The sequence below is a fragment of the Nicotiana attenuata genome, chromosome 10 (genome assembly GCF_001879085.1).
Source record: "Nicotiana attenuata strain UT chromosome 10, NIATTr2, whole genome shotgun sequence".
NCBI lineage: Eukaryota > Viridiplantae > Streptophyta > Magnoliopsida > Solanales > Solanaceae > Nicotiana > Nicotiana attenuata.
The window spans coordinates 4,853,749-4,878,129 of record NC_031998.1 but is presented as its reverse complement, the minus strand read 5'-3'; the positions used below and the strand labels follow the sequence as shown (position 1 = coordinate 4,878,129).

At 39.2% G+C, this 24,381-nt stretch overlaps 1 protein-coding gene across 1 annotated transcript; it reads left to right on the top strand.

The window, feature by feature from the left end:
* LOC109233818 (pathogenesis-related protein 1A-like) lies at positions 1–21,858 on the top strand. Its single transcript, XM_019399677.1, has 2 exons — positions 1–560; positions 21,605–21,858. Exon 1 carries the CDS (start codon positions 24–26, stop codon positions 558–560), a length of 537 nt encoding a protein of 178 aa, XP_019255222.1. The 5' UTR covers positions 1–23; the 3' UTR covers positions 21,605–21,858.

The window sequence follows — 24,381 nt, the reverse complement described above, 5'->3', positions numbered from 1 at the left end:
AATACAACATTTCTCCTATAGTCATGGGATTTGTTCTCTTTTCACAAATGCCTTCATTTCTTCTTGTCTCTACACTTCTCTTATTCCTAATAATATCCCATTCTTCTCATGCCCAAAATTCTCAACAAGACTATTTGGATGCCCATAACACAGCTCGTGCAGATGTAGGCGTAGAACCTTTGACCTGGGACGACCAGGTAGCAGCCTATGCGCAAAATTATGCTTCCCAATTGGCTGCAAATTGTAACCTCGTACATTCTCATGGTCAATACGGCGAAAACCTAGCTGTGGGAAGTGGCGATTTCATGACGGCCGCTAAGGCCATCGAGATGTGGATCGATGAGAAACAGTACTATGACCATGACTCAAATACTTGTGTACAAGGACGGGTGTGTGGACACTATACTCAGGTGGCTTGGCGTAACTCGGTTCGTGTTGGATGTGCTAGGGTTCGGTGTAACAATGGAGGATATGTTGTCTCTTGCAACTATGATCCTCCAGGTAATTTTATAGGCCAAAGTCCATACGAACTTAAAAGGCGTCCATTTCACGTTATATAGGTACGGACTTCTGCTTGATATATATCAAGAACTTAAATAATTGCGCTAAAAAGCAACTTATAGTCAAGTATATAGTAATTGTACCGCCCGTTTGGATAAGTGGATTGTAAATAGCCGATAAACTTGAAGTGCTGAAACTGATTTTTTAAATAAGCACGCCGAGCAGTTGATATGTTTGGTAGAAAAGTAGTGATAAACTGTTCTTTTGTTGAAGACTAAATTATCCTTTAAAACTTTACAAAAAATATAAACTAATAGTTTCTTTGTAAAGAAAATGATGAACAACGAATATTGAATAAATGGAAAACTAGAAAACTTATTGAAAAATATATTTTGTGAATAAAAAATATTATTAAGGATAAACTAGCAAAAATCTTGGTCAAAGTAAAAGTATTTATAAGCTGAAATGCCATAAGTTAGGGTTGACTGACTTATGACTTATGATTGGTTTTAGCTTATAAGCACTTTGAGTGTTTACCAAACACATAAATAAGCCAAAACATGCTTATAAGCTAATTTGATCAGATTATAAACTTAGCCAAACACCCTCTAAATGCAATGTAAAGCTTTACCGGTGATTAAAACCACTTAAATTGAAGCATAACAATAAGGGCCACTGTAATGGTCAATTAACCTACATCATTCTAATATAAAAGAAAAAAAGATTATTGAGAAAATAAATTGCGGATGCTATTATGTTGTCCAAAAAACTTTTCCTCAAAGATGGAGATATGATATGAGAGATCTATATTTTTATTTTCGGAAAAATAAAATAAATCATGGTAAATATTTTATTTTTCTTCAAGTAATAGGTACAATTCAAATATGGTAAGGAAGTTAGGCAAACCATAATAATTCTCTTTTTTGCCTGAATTTTCATGATAATGCTTGACCCGTCTTTTTCACATAATTTATCACTGCTGCTTGACATGGTTAAAAATAGTTACGGAATAAAAATTGTAGCCTCGTGCATTACAAATAAGCAATTATTAAAAATATTGGAGCCACATATCAAAAATAAGTACGCTTAAAAGTGGAGCCCTGCATTAAAAGTGAGCATGGTTAAAAGTGAACAGGGCTGGCTCTAATGCTTTAACTAGTAAGGCTTGCGCATCAGTCCCCCAAATTTGGGGGCCCCTATTATTTTAGAAATTATAGGTATATAATTATTTAAATAAAATAAATTTTAGATATTTTAGTATAAAAGTAGACTTTTTCTGTAACGACCTGGCCGGTCTGTCATGCCCCAACCTCGGGGAGCGCGACCGGCGCTCAACCAAGTGGACCCGGTCAACCAAGCCTGTTAGACACTTTCTACCTAACCCGCTTATGACCAATAGAAGGCACGTTTTCATTAGTTTAAATAGTAGAAGGATCATATATTTACAACATTACTAAATCATTTTATTTTACTACATAATTGTTAAGTTTTCAAAATACATACACTTTACAATCCAGTGGAACAAGAGTTCAAAACACATCATAATCCACTTGACCTTTCTAGTACCCATACACAACCCACATAAATATCTACGGAGCCTCTAAAGATACAAAAGACAGTTGTGATAACGCCGACAACAAGGCCCCAGCTATATCTCGAAACGTGGTAAACATATAAACAAAAAATATACTACATGACCCCAGGATGAAATGGGCTCACCAAGTCTGCTGGGATGATGATGATGATGATGATGATGATGTACCACTAGCTGTGATCAACACTGTCGGCCATGAAACCACCTACATCCATTTAAAGATGTAGCACCTCTGGCAGAAGAGACGTTAGTACTGTCGAATAGTACTAGTATGTAAAGCTAAAACACCATCTTAATAGAATGAACAATAAAACAAAGGGGACCAGGCATAATGTACAATAAGAGCTTCAAACAATACTAAAACATCAACTAAGGATCATATAAGTTCTCAAGTCAATTTTCGTCTTATTAGATTGGTAATCTTTAGTGCCATGTGCCACAATCCGCAATACCACCGTATTCTTACACAGTGTCTGATCTCGACCCGATCGGTTAGGTCATCTCATTTGAGTCATTACCCATATCCACAATTTCAATTATTATTTCCAGCACAATTACCACCACGTGTGTGCATAGCGTCCGGTCATGGCCCGATCAGCTAGGCCATCTCACTTGAGACATCATCCTTTCAATTAATCATCTCACTTTATATTTCTTTCCTATCTTTCAATACATTGGCACGGGTGACCTCATTTATTAAGTTATATTTGGCACTTGGCCGCTTTTCACAATTCAAGTTTTCCTTTTTACACATTCAATAACATTATCATCGGCAACGATAAGGCCTATCATATAAGGCATTTGTACACATAGAAAAAAAATTTGGAAAATCCTAAGCACATTGAGGCTTTCATACAAATAGGCATAACAACCTTTATTCGATTCTTGACATGAATTCTTAACCTTCCTCAACACATATTCCACATTTTAAACACATCCTCAAATGGCACGATGAAATGATAAACATTTTGAGTAAATATTGAACATGTATCTTTCAACACAACACATTAGGGCAATCAATTCTAGTATGATCAATTTGGGGACTTACACAACTACACGGACACCAGGGGTTTAGATTCTAAGAAGAATCGGGTTTAGCTATACATACCTCAATTTAGCCTCTTAAAACCTTAAAGATATTTCGGAATTAGCAACTTCAATCTATTTTATCAATATAGCAAAATTGAACCCAAAATTAGTATAACGATCGTAATTCTAGCTCACTTGAGCATTCTATCTAACACTTTGTGTGTATTAAGGTTTCATGGCTCTTTTTATGAAATACTATGCCAACCCACACCCCATTTTTTTCCATCTTTACTCACAACCTTCCCACATACCTTAAGAATACATGCATGCAAGGTAAGCACTCCAATCCCTATGAATTTCCTTTCTAGTGGCCCATTCTAATTGCATGTTGATATTAAGAATTTTGGTGATAGAATCTTACCTCATAGGAAGAAGACCTAGGTGCCTCTCTTGACAATCTTCAAGGTCTAAACAAGAATTGGAGAGTAACTTTGATGAAGAACACTTCCTCCCTCTAAGACTTCCTTTCTCGCTCTAAAAGTACCAGAAAATAGGCTAAAAATGAGGTATGACATGAGATATATCGACATAGGATCGAGTCTAAAAATTAGAAATTTGGAGCCCCAATTCGGATTTGCAGTCACACATGGCTATGCGGTTCGCGAGACGGCCGCGAAAAGGGCCCTCAAGGACTTCAATTTTCTGCCTCAGTCTGCGACCAATATGCGGTCCGCAGACCTGTTCTGCGGTCGCATAATGTTCCTCAGAACCTCCCTTCACAAAATTCCAAGGACGTTTATGCGACCAAAATGCGGCCCGCAAAGTAGTTATGCGGTCGCATAATTGGCCGTGAAACTGACCTCAAAATTGGCCAAAAAGACTCCCTCACTCTGCGGCCATTCTGCGGCCCGCAGAGTGATTATGCGGCCGCATAATGGGTCACAGAAATGCACACTTCTGCAAAATATTTTCCTTTAACTCTGTAGCGTACTGTTCAATCCAAAAAGTCCGAACACATAATCCTAACTTCGCCCACGAAATTTCGTATTTTAAGAAAAAATTTTACGGGGCCTTATACGGTCGTTTTGAGAGTATTAGCCCCGATCCCCTATTTACTACTTCCCTCGTATCATTTTATGCTTATGTGACTTGCCGGGAGGTTTTGTTTTTGGTTTTGGAGTGAATTGGGACACTTAGTCCCTAAAATGGATGCTTAAGTTCTAGGAATTTGATCGTAGTTGGAACTGTGGGAAGACGACTCCGGAATGGGGTTTCGTCGGTTCCGTTAGCTCCGTTGGGTGATTTTGAACTAGGAGCGTGTCCGAATTGTGATTTGGAGGTTCGTAGCTGAATTAGGCTTGAAATGGCGAAAGTTGAATTTTTGGGAAGTTTGACCTGGAGTGGACTTTTTGATATCGGGGTCGGATTCGGATTTCGGAAGTTGGAGTAGGTCTATAATGTCAAATGTGACTTGTGTGCAAATATGTGGTCAATCAGACGAGATTTGATATGTTTCGGCGTCGGTTGTAGATGTTTGAAGTTTCAAAGTTCATTAAGCTTGAGTTGGGGTGCGATTCGTGTTTTTGTTGTTTGATGTGATTTGAGGGCTCGACTAAGTTCGTATAGTGTTTTATGACTTGTTGGTATCTTTGGTTGAGGTCCCGGGTGTCGAGCCCCCTTTTTTCCCTCCCCGCGTCTGGAGAATCAGGTTTATGACATTTTTTGTGTATGGGACAACTCGTTCCTTTTGGGAACTAGGTTTTGCATTTTTGAAGAGTCGCCACCTAATGATTAATGGTGCATTAGGACACCTATAAGGTTCAACTACAACTATATTTTCTGATAACCAGAGATAGGGTAAGGGCTTGAAATTATCCTAAGGGGAAGGTGTTAGGCACCCCTCAGGATCCATTAGTGTGGTTCCGGCCAGACAATTCTTTGTGAGTTTGGTGCAATTGACATGTAAGCAGATAAGGCTCAAATAAGAGGGGATTTTAGTACACAAATGCTTGAAAGTAAACAAAGTTTGAAAGAGCAATTATCAAAAGGCTGATTTTTGAAAAGAAGTCATAATACTTTAAAGACAAAGAAAGAGAGGGGAAAGGGGGTCCTAAGTTTATTTATAATATGGATCACATCAATGCAATACCCGGTAATCACTCCTCAAAGAGGGGCTACATGTGGTATTAGCGCACCGGTCATCATATCCATATCTAACCTTCCTACCCCGTTAAGGTACCAAAGCGCGGAATGGTCTCGACCACTATTACATGCTAGTACCCGCCCCATTCCTATCAGTCCCAGAGGCACAAAGGACTACTGTTCCTAAAAGGGAGGGATATTAGGCTGACTTGGAGTTTCAAAGGTGAAAAATCTAAGGCGACATACAAAACATATAGTACATCACAATAACAGGGGAAGCACATAAACAATGAAGGCTCACATATACCTCCTCAAACAAGGCAATCAAATAGCATAACTCAAACAACAAGCAGTGTCTGGAAATATTAAGGCAAAAAAAGGGGGTTTAGGTTGTTGAAGCTGACCAATTTATTACATAACTCAGATAAGAAGTCCGAATCAGGTCTGCCTGCTGGTTGTAGCGATTATTAATTAACAGAAACGGGCTCAACTTTATTTATTGTTATTACCTAAGGTTTGCCTAAGTGTTTGAGGGCAGAATCTTATGAGCATGGGTATTTATTACTGATTCAGAATGTGGCAAAGCAGTAACAAACTTAAAAATGAGCGGTTTGAGATCCTATAGGCATGCTTGCTCGTGTTAAATAGGGAGATTAAGTTACTTAAAAACTGGTTCAGAATAGACTGATTTTAAATTAGACTAGTTTCAGATTCTGCAGATGATGATACCCATTACTACTGATTTTATCTCCTATAGACATGATATCTAGTGAATGCGAAATGGAAACAGGCAGGATTTTTACCCGGGAATTCCTATAGGCATGATTTCTATACATTATACTGATTTTAGCATTATAAACATGATACTCATTTATAGCCGTTTAGATCCTAGAGCATGATGTCTAAGTTGTAACAAGCGTGTAGAATTTGAAATAAAAGTCCTATAGGCAGGTTATCTAGGTGTGAAGTTGAACATGCGGAATTTTAAGTGAACCCCTATAGGCATGGTGTCTAAGATGCAGAATTGAACACGCAGGGTGTAAAACAGTCCTGTAGGCATGCTTTCTAAATGCAGAATTGAATCATTCAAAACACAAATCATATAGGCATGTTTTCTACCCTTGAGCATGCATAATTACCCATCCCTTTTTACTAGCCAACCCCAAATGTTCATTACAAATTATTACAGACCAGTTGCTGAATTACATCAAGAAAATACATAAAAAATAGGAAAGTACAACCATAGGAAGCATGATTCTGACTTCCTCTCTGAGTTATGGAACAAAACGCCTCAAATACCGATTGTTTCAAAACCTTTCTCGGACCTGGGTGTGTCAGAGTTCCCTAAGGGTCTCAAGGGACCCCGGGAAGTGCTTACACCCAGATTCATAGAACCAGATAGAGATGAGTGCAGTGTGGAAGGGCCATCCCTTGTGTGTCCAAGTTCAGAGGGAGCTCATGGGTCCCAAGGCAAGGCTCACACAAGAGGGGCAGAACTTAAGTCTAAGAAGATAGTGAAAGTGCAGGAATAGAGTTTTAAAACTGAGGGGATAAAGGAGAGGGGAAAGGGTGATAGGGAAACAGTAATTAGTAAAACCAGAGTTGATAACTTCATACAAAGGGGGTCAAGGGTTGGGAATCCATTGCAAGGGACCTATGTACTTAGGCAGGGGTCAGCTTTGGGCATGCACAGCAATAGAAGGTGCTGGCATGCCTATAAGCCAACCAGAAACACACAACAACTAGAGGAAACATGGAGGTTATGATCCCAGGGGGATCAAGTTTGGGCCATGCACAACAATGTTCAATGCTGTCATGCCCCAAACCAATCGCAGATACCAAACATATTGGGGATGAGGATTTAAGGTTCACAAGCCATGATAAGTAATTAACAGAAGCATTAATTCAGAACAGAAAAGGCAGACTACAGCATGCTTCATAATGCAACTTGGTTAAATACAAACAGGAGACAAACAAGAATGAAAGAAGCAGTAAAGAAACATGTTGTTGTTGATGTTGAAAATTAGTTAGAACATACCAGTCAAGATGCAAATGCAGAGAAAAATGAGCAAGCTTCCCACAGCCTAGCTTTGACTTTCAGCCGGCTAGGTAAGGCAGCAATACAAGTAGCAACAAAAAAAAGAGAGAGATTTTAGTGAGGTGTGTGTCTGAACTCAAGTGTTTTATGCCTTGTGTTCCTGTGTTTGAAAGAAGAGAAGGTGGGTATTTATAGTTTTGAAAACGAGTAGAAATTAAGGTAATAAGCAAAGGCTTAACATAAACATGGAAACAATCATAATCAACATCAATTAACATAAGTACTTCCCATTAATCAAGGGAGTACTGCTCAAACGGATACTAACCAAGCTTAATTAAGGAAAGAAATTAGTTTGGGGACAGATTGATTCTTGCCATATAAGGGGCAGTAAAAGTATGAAGGTAAATATTTGAGTCGAAGTATGAAAACATACTTAATTTTGGAAAAGGATTCAGGTAAACATCACAGTAATTAAGGAAGGAGTCAGCAATTTAAACAAACGAATAAATTAAGGTTCATAGAAAACCCTTTGCAATCAGTCGCAACATTGAGGGGGTCAGAATCAATCAAGAAAGGATCACGATTTTGCATCTCAACATATAAATAGCAAGGGAGGGACAGACATACTAGGCATGCAGGGTCAATCATATTGACGAAGAAGCAACACAAACATACAGTAGCAGTAGGGGTAAGCTAGGATTCGGCAGTAAAAGAAAACCATTCGAAGCTCAGCAATCGAGTACATGTAGTCACATAAAATCAAAAATGCAGAAAACCAAACTAACAGGTAAAAGAGTTAGAAACACGTAAAGGTCTCACATTAACAAGTGAGGAAAACCTTTTAGGAAATTAGGGTTTCAACAAAAGTCAAATTTAAAAGATGGTAAGAACTCAGAATCAGATAAGTCAAAAAGTTTGTAATAAGCTTAAAAGGTTTGTAATAAGCACAGATCTAAGATCGATCTGAAAGAAAATCGAACAGCTCTTAGAGCTAGGGTTTCAATGAACTCAGAGAAAGTGAGAAAGTCTTTAAAAGATACTGATCTAGCCGGAAAAGTCAAGGATCTGACTTGAACAACCGTAGATGGCCGGAAAAGGACCAGAGGTCGAAGTCGAGCAAGTACTGGACCAGACCTCTTTGAGATTTGTCCATGGAATCACGAAAATATGTAACCAGTAGACATAGGAGACGAGTACACGTCTCAAAACTCCAGGGGAGACCATGGATTAGGTGGGGATTGAGGTGGATTACGGTGGAATTGGGTGGCGGCGACTAGGGTTTATGGTGGTGTTGCAGAGAGAATTGAGAGAGAAGGGGATTCAGGGGCGGCGGTATGTGAGAAATGAATTAGGGTGAAGGGGTCGTTTGGGTTAAAAAAGGAAGAGGGTAATGGGAGCCGTTGATCTAATCGATCAATGGCTGGGATTAGGTGGGGCTCCGGGTACGGGTTATGGAGATGGGTTTGGGTCGGGTTTAATAGGAATTGGGCCAGGGTAATTGGGATGATTTGGGGTTAAATTGGAAGCCAATTTGGGCTAAAATCGAAATAAAATGGGGCTAACATTTAAATAACCAATTTTCCTATTTGATTTATAAAAAATAATAAAATAGTTTCTGGAAATAAATTAGTGGTACTAAAATGATTTATAATACATAATTAATTATTTAAAAATACCAGACCTAATCTTGTGAACATAAATGCAATTAAATCTTAAAAGAGGCTAATATTGTAATTATATGCAATTTAGCTTTAAAAATACTAAATAAATTTGTAAAAATATGAAAAAATTCCCTTGGCTATATTTTAGTATAGATATAAAAGTACAATAAGTGAATCACCAAAGCATGAAAATTTCGAAAACAATCACTGAATTTTATGGATAAAATAAGAGAATAAATAGATTTAAAAATCTTTTAAAATTAAGGAAAAGTAATGAAGCACTTGTATATATGCATATAGGAAAAAATTGGGTGTCAACAGCTGCCCCTCTTTATTCGGGAATGATGAAAGAGTTTTCGGGTAAAGATATGATGGCCAACTTTGACCGAGCGAAATGGTTTGGGAGAGGTTCAGGCCGCACCCTGGCTTCTGAGCTGCCTACATATCCCTGGTTTTACAGGAATCAGGCCATATGTAGTTCAGGATCCGTCGGTGGAGTATGCCGAGGGGTATTTTTCAAGAACGGACGCAATATTTTAGGCTGGTCGAGTGAGTGGTTTACTGGAGTGGTGAGGCTTGATGGCTGCGGGCACTAGCAGGCTCCTGCCGGGACAGTTGTTGCATGCCGGTTTTACCTGCAAATAGAAACAATACAAGCGTATATCGTGCATAAATTTATACATGATGCAAGTTCCCGCCAGACACCATGAATGCTGTCTTCAGACGATTAGGATGACGTCCTGGGCCATGAAGCGTGTAATAAAGGATTCGATGGCTATGAAATGATGCTCTCGGGCTATTTGAAAATGGTGCCTCCGAACCATGATGCCTTTGAATAATGATATGCAAAAGATTGAAAGGGATCCTCAGGCCATGACATGGTGTTCTCGGACTATGAGGATGGTGCCTCCGAACGATGACGCCTTTGGAGAAGTTGGCGATATTTCAGCCCATGAAGGATGCAGTAGCATGTGGCGATCTTTCAGCCGTGCCATATGGCGATCTTTCAGCCGTGCAATGTGGCGATCTTTCAGCCATGTAATATGGCGATCTTTCAGCCGTGCAGATGCAGTATGAGGCGATCTTTCAGCCATGCAATGTGGCGATCTTTCAGCCTGCAGATGCAGTATGAGGCAATCTTTCAGCCATGCAATGTAGTATGAGGCGATCTTTCAGCCATGCAGATGCAGTATGAGGCGATCTTTCAGCCATGCAGATGCAGTAGAGCGAGTTTTCAGCCTGCAGATGCAGTATGAGGAAATCTTTCAGCCATGCAATGTGGTATGAGGCGATCTTTCAGCCCATGAAGATGCAGTATGAGGCGATTTTCAGCCCATGAAGATGTAGATGGAGGTAGAGCTTAACCTCGGAAGGCAGAATGGTAGCCTTATGCAATGCAGAAATGCAGATAGAGACAACGTTTAGTCTCGGAAGGCAGAATGGTAGCTTTATGCAATATAGAAATGCAGATAGAGATAGCGTTTAGTCTCGCAAGGCAGAATGGTAGCCTTATGCAATGCAGAAATGCAGATGAAGACAGCGTTTAGTCTCGGAAGGCAGAATGGTAGCCTTATGCAATGCATAAATGCAGATAGAGACAGCGTTTAGTCTCGGAAGGCAGAATAGTAGCCTTATGCAATGCAGAAATGCAGATGGAGACAGCGTTTAGTCTCGGAAGGCAGAATGGTAGCCTTATGCAATGCAGAAATGCAGATAGAGATAGCGTTTAGTCTCGGNCGTGTAGTCTGATGGCTTGACTTTGATGGATCAGTTCATTCCTCGCGGTTCATGATAACCCAAGCAACTTCCCAGCAGGAACCCTTAGTACACACTTTGCGGGATTTAGTTTCAGGTTGTACCTTCGCAATCTGTTGAAAAACTTCCTTAGATCTTTTATGTGGTCAGTGGCCTTCTTGGATTTGATGATAACGTCATCCACATATGCCTCTATCTCCTTGTGTATCATGTCATGGAAAATGGTAATCATGGCCCTCATGTAGGTAGCCCCTACATTCTTTAGGCCGAATGACATCATCTTGTAACAATACATTCCCCACGGCATAATGAAAGCCATTTTCTTAGCATCTTCTTCATCCATCTAGATCTGATGGTAACCGGCGAAACATTCTACAAATGATTGCAACTCATGCTTGGCTCAATTGTCAATCAAGATGTGTATATTTGGCAAAGGGAAGTCATCTTTCGGACTGGCCCGGTTGAGATCCCGGTAGTCGACACAGACTCTGACCTTCCCGTCCTTCTTTGGTACTGGAACGATGTTGGCTAACCATGTCGGGTATTCCACTACCCTAAGAACCTTAGCTTTGACTTGCTTAGTGACTTCTTCCTTGATTTTCAAACTCATTTCCGGCTTTAACTTTCTGAGCTTCTGCTTTACCGGCGGACATGTCGGGTCAGTTGGCAGTTGTGAGCCACAATAGACGTACTTAGACCGGTCATGTCGTCATATGACCAAGCAAATACGTCCTCATATTCCCTTAGAAACTCTGTGTATTCCTTCTTTTCTGATGGCGATAAGTGAACGCTGATTCGTGTTTCCTTGACACTTTCTGCATCTCCTAGGTTAACAATTTCTGTCTCGTCCAGGTTGGACTTAGGTCTGTTCTCAAAGTTCTCTACTTCTTTGACAATTTCCTCTGGTATGTCATCTTCCTTTGAATCAATGTCTGCTTGTTGCTTTGTCTCATTGCATGTCACAGTCATTGGTTCATCAAGATAACTAATAGTAATGATGTATAAGTAAAGTAAGGAGAAAATGATAGAAATAAATATTAATTCATTGGGAAAAATCAAACATGCTTTGATAAACGGAATAATTATTTTGAACATTGAAGATCTTATTGCGGAAAAAATTCAAAAAGGAAATCATTCAATAAAAACAGTGAATAGTGCTTGTTTTAGCCTTGCTACCCCAAGGCTTGTCGGGCTCTTTTGGTTGTCCTGATGCTCCAATTCTTGAGATGTGCCCCTCTGGATCTTGTGAAGTAAGATGATGATGCCAGAGTGCACGAACTAACCTTTTGGGGAGGGGAATAATAAAAAAACAAAAATAAAACAAAAGATAATCATGTCAGTGAGGATTATAAAAAGTATTGCAATATTTAAACACATAGTGCAGGAATGTAAAGCGTGTCCTAATTTGGGGACCTCGTTGTGCCCGAGGTAGGCCTAGCGACAGATTGATTTAGAGAACTTAGAATGCTAAATGCCTCATTTTATTGATAAAAATAAGACGAATCCCAAATTGACACTAAATAAACAAGAAATAAAAGTCACTAATGGCATTGGCCTTGTTACATTTTAAAGCAAAGAAGATAAACTCCTATCTACTTGGTCCCAGAAGGACCCTCCTCAGGTTGAATGTTGTCGTGGATCAAATCCTCCAGTTCGTGTAGGTTCACGAGTAAAAATGCCTTCGCCAGGTGTTCCCCATCGTTTCCCTCAGCGTTCTGGCAGTCGGTGACTCTCTTCCTCACTTTTCCATCCAATTCCAGCAGACTATACTCCAGATATTCCAACTCTCTGCTAGCTTTGGTGGCCCTCTCTTTCCACTCATTGATTTGGTCATTTGATGGAAGATTCCTCCACCAGTCTAGCAAGAGTTGGGGTATGTTAACCATACCGATACTGGGGACCTCGTGCCTCATTTTCTGCAAGACAGATAAGGTTAGGACCTTACCCCCACCAAGACTCGACTATTTAATATCAACAATTAACATGAAGTATTAAGTTCTCCAAATAAATGCACAGAACGTGATGATGTGCGTTTGGGTTTAGGGCAACCCGGTGGACATTTGGACAAGGCTATCATAAAAGATCATTATGTGGACAACATAATTGACCCGGCTAGGTTTGACCATGATGCATGCACAGTTTAAACTGAGTAAGGTTTCTATGGGGTTTTAGACTGGTACCCTTGAGCGGACAACTCATGGGGGAAGGCTCGGAACTGTCGACTGCACCGCTGATCGACTAGTTTTATCGCAAATATGCCTTTCCGAATTTAGGGGGTAATGATATAGGAAGAGCGCAACCACTCATTGTAAGCGTTGCTATATTATTTATTTTGGCACGAGTGGAATATGATGTTGAGCATGATTATGCAATAATTAAAAGTATGTTGTCACGTATTTGCATGTTTAAGAAGGCAGTAAATACAGTAGTTTACAACAGTAAAGTAGCAATAAAGAAAAGAAAAGAAGGAGATAAGTCAGTTTTGCCTAGTAAAAGAAATTAAATGCTTAAAAGAATTTAAACAAGTAATTGCATATAAAGGGAAGGTACAAATTCACAAGAACAATCTGAAATGTAAAAGCCTAATATCCCCAGCAGAGTCGCCATGCTGTCGCGCCCCTTTTTTTTCCTCCTTGCATCGGGAGAATCGGGTTATTGACATTTGGGTATAGGATAANAAGGGTCTCATTTCAATGTCCCCAAAGCGGAACACAGCCTTTTCACAATCCCAAAACAGTGTGGCAGCTTCTATGATCTTGTTGTTGGGTTGAATTTCCAGGAGGGAAAGTAGATTTCCTAGATATTTTCGGACGAGAGTCTGATCACTAGAGTGAAGATCTTTCCAACAGCTTAGCAGTCTTGGGTGGATGTTGGTAACCATGCCGAATCTGGGTATTTCGTGCCTCATTATCTGCAAAACAGAAGGGTTAGACCCTACCCCCACCGGACTCGACTATTTAACATCAACAATTAGCATGAAGCATTTAGTTCTCCAAATGAATGCACAGAACGTGATGGTGTCCGTTTGGGTTTAGGGAAACCCAGTGGACTTTGGACAGGGCTATCTTAAAGGATCATTATGTGGACAACATAACTGATCCGGCTAGGTTTGACCATGATGCATGCACAATTTAAACGGAGTAAGGTTTCTATGGGGTTTTAGACTGGTACCCTTGAGTGGACAACTCAAGGGGGAAGGCACGGAACCGTCGACTACACCGTTGATCGATTGGTTTTACCGCAAATATGCCTTTCCGAATTTAGGGGGTAATGATATAGGAAGAGCGCAACCACTCATTATAAGCGTTGCTATAGTATTTGTTTTGGAACGAGTGGAGTATGATGTTGAGCATGATTATGCAATAATAAAAAAAGAAATCATGTTGACATGTATTTGCACATTAAGGAAGCGATAAATACAGCAGTTTCATAATTTAAAGCAATAAAGGAAAGAAAACAAGGAAGGTATGCCAGTTTTGCTTTTTAAAGAAGAAATTAAATGCTAAAGGAAATTTAAACAGATAATTGCACATAGAGAGAGGTACAAATTCAAAAAAATAATCTGAAATGGTAAAAGCCTAAAAAAAATCCCCAGCAGAGTCGCCATGCTGTCGCACCCCTTTTTTTCCCTCCTCGCGTCGGGAGAATCGGGTTTATGACATTTTTGGGTATGGGACAACTCGTTCCTTTTGGGAACTGGGTTTTGCATTTTTGAAGAGTCGCCACCTAATGATTAATGGTGCATTAGGACACCTATAAGGTTCAACTACAACTACTTTTTTTGATAATCAGATATAGGTTAAGGGCTTGAAATTATCCTAAGGGGAAGGTGTTAGGCACCCCTCAGGATCCACTAGTGTGGTTCCCGGCTAGACAATTCTTTGTGAATTTGGTGCAATTGACATGTAAGCAGATAACGCTCAAATAAAAGGGGATTTTAATACACAAATGCTTGAAAGTAAAAAAAGTTTGAAAGAGCAATTATCAAAAGGCTGATTTTTGAAAAGAAGTCATAATACTTTAAAGACAAAGAAAGAGAGGGGAAAGGGGGTCCTAGGTTTATTTATAATATGGATCACATCAATGCAATACCCGGTAATCACTCCTCAAAGAGGGGCTACACGTGGTATTAGCGCATCGGTCATCATATCCATATCTACCCTTCCCACCCCGTTAAGGTACTAAAGCGCGGATTGGCCTCGACCACTATTGCATGCTATTACCCGCCCCATTCCTATCAGTACCGGAGGCACATAGGACTACTACTCCTAAAGGGAGGGATATTACGCTGACTTGGAGTTTCAAAGGTGAAAAATCTAAGGTGACATACAAAACATATAGGACAACACAATAACAGGGGAAGCACATAAACAACGAAGGCTCACATATACCGCCTCAAACAAGGTAATCAAATAGCATGACTCAAACAACAAGCAGGGTTTGGAAATATTAAGGCAAAAAAAAGAAGAAAAAAAGGGGGTTTAGGTTGTTGAAGCAGACCAATTTATTACATAACTCAGATAAGAAGTCCGAATCAGGCCTGCCTGCTGGTTGTAGCGATTATTAATTAACAGAAACGGGCTCAACTTTATTTATTGTTATTACCTAAGGTTTGCCTAAGTGCTTGGGGGCAGAATCCTATGACCATGGTATCTATTACTGATTCAGAATGTGGCAAAACAGTAACAAACTTAAAAATGAGCAGTTTGAGATCATATAGGCATGCTTGCTAGACCGTGTTAAATAGGGAGATTAAGTTACTTAAAAACTGGTTCAGAATAGACTGATTTTAAATTAGACTAGTTTCAAATTCTGCAGATGATGATACCCATTATTACTGATTTTAACTCCTATAGACATGATATCTAGTGAATGCGAAATGGAAACAGGCAGGATTTTTACCCGGGAATTTCTATAGGCATGATTTCTATACATTATTCTGTTTTAGCATTATAAACATGATACCCGTTTATAGCCGTTTAGATCCTAGAGCATGATGTCTAAGTGGTAACGAGCGTGTAGAACTTGAAATAAAAGTCCTATAGGCAGGTTATCTAGGTGTGAAGTTGAACATGCGGAATTTTAAGTGAACCCCTATAGGCATGGTGTCTAAGATTCAGAATTGAACACGCAGGGTGTAAAACTGTCCTGTAGGCATGCTTTCTAAATGTGGAATTGAATCATTCAAAACACAAATCCTATAGGCATGTTTTCTACCCTTGAGCATGCATAATTACCCATCCCTTTTCAGTAGCCAACCCCAAATGTTCATTACAAATTATTACAAACCAGTTGCTGAATTACATCAAGAAAATACATAAAAAATAGGAAAGTACAACCATAGGAAGCCTGATTCTGACTTCCTCTCTGAGTTATGGAACAAAACGCCTTAAATACCACTTGTTTCAAAGCCTTTCTCGGACCTGGGTGTGTCAGAGTTCCCTAAGGGTCTCAAGGGACCCCGGGCAGAGTTCCCTAAGGGTCTCAAGGGACCTGGGTGTGTCAGAGTTCCCTAAGGGTCTCATAGAACCAGATAGAGATGAGTGCAGTGTGGAAGGGCCAGCCCTTGTGTGTCCAAGTTTAGAGGGAGCTCATGGGTCCCAAGGCAAGGCTCACACAAGAGGGGCAGAACTTAAGTCTAAGAAGATAGTGAAAGTGTAGGAATAGAGTTTTAAAACTGAGGGGATAAAGGAGAGGGAAAAGGGTGATAGGGAAACAGTAATTAGTAAAACCAGAGTTGATAACTTCATACAAAGGGGGTCAGGGGTTGAGAATCCATTGCAAGGAGCCTATGTACTTAGGCAGGGGTCAGCTTTGGGCATGCACAACAATAGAAGGTGCTGGCATGCCTATAAGCCAAACAGAAACACACAACAACTAGAGGAAACATGGAGGTTATGATCCTAGGGGGATCTAGTTTGGGCCATGCACAACAATGTTCAATGCTGTCATGCCCCAAACCAATCGCAGATACCAAACATATTGGGGATAGGGATTTAAGGTTCACAAGACATGATAAGTAATTAACAGAAGCATTAATTCAGAACAGAAAAGGCAGACTACAACATGCTTAATAATGGAACTGGGTTAAATACAAACAGGAGACAAACAAGAATGAAAGAAACAGTAAAGAAACATATTGTTGTTGATGCTGAAAATTAGTTAGAACATACCAGTCAAGATGCAAATGCAGAGAAAAATGAGCAAGCTTCCCACAGCCTAGCCTTGGCTTTTAGCTGGCTAGGTAAGGCAGCAATACAAGTAGCAACAAAGAAAAGAGAGATATTTTAGTGAGGTGTGTGTCTGAACTCAAGTGTTTTATGCCTTGTGTTCGTGTGTTTGAAAGAAGAGAAGGTGGGTATTTATAGTATTGAAAACGAGTAGAAATTAAGGTAATAAGCAAAGGCTTAACATAATCATGGAAACAATCATAATCAGCATCAATTAACATAAGTACTTCCCATTAATCAAGGGAGTACTGCTCAAACGGATACTAGCCAGGCTTAATTAAGGAAAGAAATTAGTTTGGGGACAGATTGATTCTTGCCATATAAGGGGCAGTAAAAGTATGAAGGTAAATATTTGAGTCTAAGTATGAAAACATACTTAATTTTGGAAAAGGATTCAAGGTAAAACATCACAGTAATTAAGGAAGGGAGTCAGTCAATTTAAACAAACGAATAAAATTAAGGTTCATAAGAAAACCCTTTTGCAATCAGTCGCAACATTGAGGGGGTCAGAATCAATCAAGAAAGGATCACGATTTTGCATCTCAACATATAAATAGCAAGGGAGGGACAGACATACTAGGCATGCAGGGTCAATCATATTGACGAAGAAGTAACACAAACATACAGTAGCAGTAGGGGTAAGCTAGGATTCGGCAGTAAAAGAAAACCATTCGAAGCTCAGCAATCGAGTATGTCATGTAGTCACATAAAATCAAAAATGCAGAAAACCAAACTAACAGGTAAAAGAGTTAGAAACACGTAAAGGTCTCACATTAACAAGTGAGGAAAACCTTTTAGGAAATTAGGGTTTCAACAAAAGTCAAATTTAAAAGATGGTAAGAACTCAGAATCAGATAAGTCAAACAAGACAAAAAGATTCAAATGCAAAGAGCTTAATCGAACTAAACAAGCGTATAAAATAAACCAAGAGAATTTCAGAAGCCCAGGTAAAGCCAGAACACTTAGGGATTTTAGCATGACGAACCAGGTAGCAGCAAACATGGACAAACATCATAAAAACATATTGAAAATCGGAGAAGAGTTTAGGAAACCCTAATCGTTAAAAAATGGAGAGTCATTTTGCAAGAAAAATCGAAGAACCTTCGAGAAACACTTAAAAAGTTTGTAATAAGCACAGATCTAAGATCGATCTGAAAGAAAATCGAACAGCTCTTAGAGCTAGGGTTTCAAAGAACTCAGAGAAAGTGAGAAAGGCTTTAAAAGATACCGATCTAGCCGGAAAAGTCAAGGATCTGACTTGAACAACCGTAGATTGCCGGAAAAGGACCAGAGATCGAAGTCGAGCAAGGACTGGACCAGAACTCTTTGAGATTTGTCCATGATATCACGAAAATATGTAACAAGTAGACATAGGAGACGAGTACACGTCTCAAAACTCCAGGGGAGACCATGGATTAGGTGGGGATTGAGGAGGATTAGGGTGGAATTTGGTGGCGGCGGCTAGGGTTTACGGTGGTGTTGCAGAGAGAATTTAGAGAGAAGGGGATTTAGGGGCGGCGGTATGTGTGAAATGAATTAGGGTGAAGGGGTCATTTGGGTTAAAAAAGGAAGGGGGTAATGGGAGCCGTTGATCTAATCGATCAACGGCTGGGATTTAGGTGGGGTTCCGGGTACCGGTTATGGAGATGGGTTTGGGTCGGGGTTTAATAGGAATTGGGCCAGGGTAATTGGGATGATTTGGGGTTAAATTGGAAGCCAATTTGGGCTAAAATCGAAATAAAATGGTGCTAACATTTAAATAGCCAATTTTCCTATTTAATTTATAAAAAATAATAAAATAGTTTCTGGAAACAAATTAATGGTACTAATATGATTTATAATACATAATTAATTATTTACAAATACCAGACCTAAACTTGTGAACATAAATGCAATTAAATCTTAAAAGAGGCTAATATTGCAATTATATGCAATATAGCTCTAAAAATACTAAATAAATTTGTAAAATATGAAAAAAATTCCCTTGTCTATATTTTAGTATAGATATAAAAGTGCAATGAGTGAATCACCAATAAATGACAATTTCGGAAACAATCTTTTAAAATTAAGGAAAAGTAATGAAGCACTTGTGTATATCCATATATATATATATATATATATATATTTATATATATATATATATATATATATATATATTATATAATATATATATTAATAATATATATATCATTCTGAAGCTATTTTTCATATTGAAAATATATAGGGAAAATTGGGTGTCAACACCGGGGGCCTCGGGTGTTTTTCGGATTTATTTTGGACTTGTGAGAATTGTTGAAGCATTGCAGCTTCTGGTGTCATCGCACCTACGGTGGGGTTGGCCGCAGGTGCGAACACGCATGTGCGAGAGGAAGGTCGCAGATGCGGCCCTGGTCTAGGTAGTCAGTGGTCGTAGGTGCGACGTAAGGACCGCAGAAGCAGAGCTGCCCCTACGGAGGGGTGATCGCAGAAGCGGAGAAGGAGCTGGGTGAGAAGTCCGCAGAAGCGAACAATTGTTCGCAGGCGCGCACTCACAGGTGCGACCATTTGATCGCAGAAGCGGACCCAGGTGTTTTAAGTCAAGTCCGCACCTGCAATGGAAATTTCGCAGGTGTGACTGTGGGTCCACAGATGCGAGATCACTAGGCAGAAAGGGGGAAATTACGAGGGTTTGATCTCATTTTCACTTTGGGACTTTGAGAGCTCTGATTGAGGCGATAATTCAAGGGATTATCAGAGGAAACTATTGGGTAATGGTTCTTCACTCATTTTTGATTATATCTCACTAATCTATCGTTAATTTCATCTTTTAATTAAGGTTTTAGGTTGAGAAATTTAAGGAAAAAGTTGGAAAGTCCTTCAACCAAAATTTTGGATTTGGATTGAGATTTTGGTATCGGATTTGAGTAATTTTGGTACGAGTGAACTCGTGGTTGAATGTTTGTTCATATTTTGTGACATTTACCCGAGTCTGAGATGTGGGTCTGGGTCGACTTATTGGAGCGATTTTTGAATATCTTGTTAAAGTCTTGATTTCATTAATTATATTGGTTTCTTATAGTTATATTTATAGTACGTAATTGCTTTTGGGTAGATTTGGGTCATCCGGAGGCAGAAAGTCGAGGAAAGGACATTCTTGTTGACTAATTGAACTTGGTTTGAGGCAAGTGGCTTACCTAACCTTATGTGGGGGAAATCCCCTTAGGATTTAATACTATTGTGATACTTCTGTGATATGTGAGTGCCGTGTATGCGAGGTGACGAGTACGTACACGGGCCAATTGTTGTAAAATCAAATTTTTACTGAACAGTAACCTGAAATTGTTGTTTCCATCGATTTTGAGCTGTGTGTTTACTTTTGGGATGACGAGGCGGTACCTCGGGAGATCCCCTATCGCATATTTACTTTTGGGACTACGAGGCGGTACCTCGGGAGATCCCCTGTTGAGCATTTACTTTTGGGACTATGAAACAGTATCTCGTGAGCGCCCCTGTGTTTTATCCCTATATGTTGTGTTGTTATCTTCCTGTATTTTTCTCGTCGTTAAATTCTCAGTCTTTCATTATATCGCTATATCTTCTGCCTTATTTATTATATATAAGTAGGGCCCTGACCTAACCTCGTCACTACTCTACCGAGGTTAGGCTTGGCACTTACTAGGTACTGTTGTAGTGTACTCATGCTACTCTTCTGCACACATTTTGTGTGCATATCCAGGTACCTCCTACCAGTCTCGATATTAGTGAGCAGTGAGTTCATAAAGACTTCAAGGTATATCTGCCTGCGTCCGCAAACCTCGAAATGTCTATGAAATGACATTGTTGTTGAGTGATTGAGCTTGGTTTGAGGTAAGTGGCTTGCCTAACCTTGTGTGGGGGAAATCCCCTTAGGATTTGGTACTGTTGTGATACTTCTGTGATGTGTGAGTGCAGTGTACGTGAGGTGATGAGTGCGTAGACGGGCTGATTGTTGTAAAATCCAATTTTTACTGAACAGTAACCTATTTTATCCTAAATGAGTTATTCCAGCATGTATAGTCATCCTGTTTAGCCTAATATCGCATGTCTACGTGTCTTAAATGCTTATTTGAACTCTGTGCAACATGCTTAGTTCAATCTATGCTTTTTCCTTGACTTGTACTTAGTCTTAAACTGTAGGATTGCTTGCTGAAATTGTTGTTTCCATCGATTTCGAGCTGTGTATTTACTTTTGGGACTACGAGACAGTAACTCGGGAGATCCCCTGTCGCACATTTACTTTTGGGACTACGAGGCGGTACCTCGGGAGATCCCCGTTGCATATTTACTTTTGGGACTACGAGACGGTATCTCGAGAGATCCTTGCTGCATATTTACTTTTGGGACTACAGGCGGTACCTCGGGAGATCCCCTATTGAGCATTTACTTTTGGGACTACGAGACAGTTTCTTGGGAGCGCCCTTTTGTTTATCACTATGTATTGTGTTGTTATCTTCCCATATTTTTCTTGTCGTTAAATTTGTCTTTCATTATGTTGCTATATCTTCTGCCTTATTTATTATATACAAGTAGGGCCCTGACCTGACCTCGTCACTACTCTACCGAGGTTAGGCTTGGCACTTACTGGGTACCGTTGTGGTGTACTCATGCTACTCTTCTGCACATGTTTTGTATGCAGATCCAGGTACCTCATACCAGCCTCGATATTAGTGAGCAGTGAGTTCGTGGAGACTTAAAGGTATATCTTCCCGCGTTCGCAGACCTCGGAGTCCCCCTCTATTCCCTCCTATATTGTTTTCCTTCAGTATTTTCCTTAGACTCTGATGTATAGAGACACTTAGTTTTCTCTTAGATGCTTGTGAATTATTACCATCGAGTTTTGGGAACATTGTTATACTTGAGTGTTGGTTTACTTGTATAAGTCGAGCGACATTTTTCAGTTATATAGTTATCTGTTGGAGTTTAGTTGTTAAATTTTGTTATTATTTCAGTTATTCCGCAATTGTTAGTCTTACCTAGTCATAGAGACTAGGTGTCATCACGACATCTTACAGAGGGAGATTTGGGTCGTGACATTTTCATATGCGGAAAGAAGTTTTTCAAAATTAGAATTGACAAATCTTAGCTAAGATCAACAATGTCTTAAGATTGGCTACAATATCAATTGAAAAGGATTTTTTGGAAGATATCGATTATAAAAGAAATGATTAACAAATTTGCATCTCAAAAGGTTAGAAGAATAGACTTCAAGCAAAAATATATATTAGAATCTTTACAAAAAAAAATTAGGGTTCATATCAAACTTTGGCGTTTCGCCACATATGAGCTTTAGCCGCCCCTGAATTGAAGCCTGGATTAAAAGTAAGTAGAGATAAAAGTGGAGCTCATACATACGTTAAAAGTAAGCATGGGTTAGAAGTAATTTTTATTTTAAAGATCCAACAACATGAGTATTGAAAGTATGGTCGAATTTTATCTTCACATGTAGTACTCTAGACAAAAAAAAATTACGATAGCAATTTTTATTATCGTCAAATTCATTGCTACTTGATATGAATCCGCCTTCAACTTGTCTTCAATATCGCTCTAAACCATTGGCTCTGGTATCACTTGTTGGAATCGAAATAACAAGGCGTCATGCATAAGCTAACAAAAAAACCTTGATAACGACAAATAAGACTAACAAAGAGAAATATATCAAGAAGATATTATTATTTTAATTGTTTGGTCAATTGACCTAAATCAATGTGCTACTAATATTAAAAATAAAAAATAAATAAAAAATTTATCGAGAGCATAAATTCTCGCGCTAAACATGACTCTTTTAATGACTATATTGTGGATTGCTATTGTGTTGTTTTTGTAAGGAGGGGTCCTCAATTTATAGAGGTGCACAAAACTTTTCTCCAAGAAAGAAATTTGTCAAATGTGAAAGAGATCTATATTTTTTCTTTCGGAAAAGTAAATATAATTATGGTAAATATTTTACTTTTCTTCAACTAACAAGTAAAATACAAATATGATAAGAAAATCATGGCAAACTCTGACACAATGAGTGTCGCGCCCCTTTTTCTCGCGAAATCAGGTTTCAACATTTCTGGGACAACTCCTTTCCGTGAGGGTAGGGAATTGGATTTGAAAGGTTCTCCACCTAACGGATTTAAGGTGCGTTAGGGCACCTAAAGCAATTAACTCAGATAACCAGTCTACATCACCAGAGATCGGGTAAGGGCTCGAAATTACCTTGAGGGAAAGGTGTTAGGCACCCCTCGAGGTCCATAACGGTGGGTCCCGACCGAACTTAAATTAAGCGAATTAGTCTTTAAAAGGGAAGAAAACAATTTGGACCAATACAATATTCAATTTATTTTAAATAGGAGTATAGGGGATGGTCCAATATTTTTTAGCCTGTAGGATCATTCCATGCAATGCTATGCAACTCCCTCAAGTCGAGGTTTTATTCATAGCATTAGCGCATGGGCTATCATTTTCTTTACTACCCAATTACTGTCTTCAAGTTGTTACTTAAGCGCACTAATTGATTCTAAACTGTACCCTATGCGTGTACTACCGTCCCTTACCTGTGGTCCTGGAGGTATTAGGACCTCTCTTTGGGATAGTTCTAGACCAATCCTATATTGCTTAAAAATGTAAAATCTAGGCGACAAAGTAAACAACAAATAAAGAAAGTATGGGCTCACATTGACCTCCACACATAGGCAACAAAAGCACGCAATTGAATCAACAAACTTGATTAACTTTGGAATCCTTTAGGCAGGATATCCACGTGAGACAACAGAGTATAAAGGCAGCTTTGTTAAGGTGAGCAGCAAGACCTATTTGTTTGCCTTCTGATTTTATTCAGCATGAATCTGGGCACCTCAAGCAGAAATGTGTCACTGTTTTAAACCTAGAATCATTAATAAGTTCTACGGATCTATTGCCTAAGTGATTTACAAGAGCGCTTGAATTCAGAATAGACTAACAGGATCCTATAGGCATGATTTCTACGATTTTGTCAAATACAGACCTATAGTGATTTCTAAGTGTAGCACTGATTTTAACTCATAAAGACAGTTTTATTTCTTTTAGATCCTATAGGCATGCTTTCTAATTCCTGAATTGATTTAAACCCCTACAGGCAGGATTTCTAGTTGCGGGGTTGATTTGAACTACTGCAGACAGGATCTCTAAGTTCCGTAACTGATTTCACCCAATAGGCATGATATCTATTAGTTTTAACTCCTATAAGCATTATTTCTAGGTTTGACACGGATTTTTATTCCTATAGGCATGATATCTATTAACCTTATTTGGACAGAAATTAACAGGTTGTTATGAAAGATAATCAACAAAAGCCCTATAGACATGGTCACTAATGCATATTGGGTTGAAAATATGTGTGGATCCTATGAACAAGATTTCTAATGTACAGAATTAAACGTAAAGTCCTAT

What these genes read in the sequence shown, in the direction of transcription:
- LOC109233818 (XM_019399677.1), top strand. Translation starts at nt 24, where the DNA reads ATGGGATTTGTTCTCTTTTCACAAATGCCTTCATTTCTTCTTGTCTCT.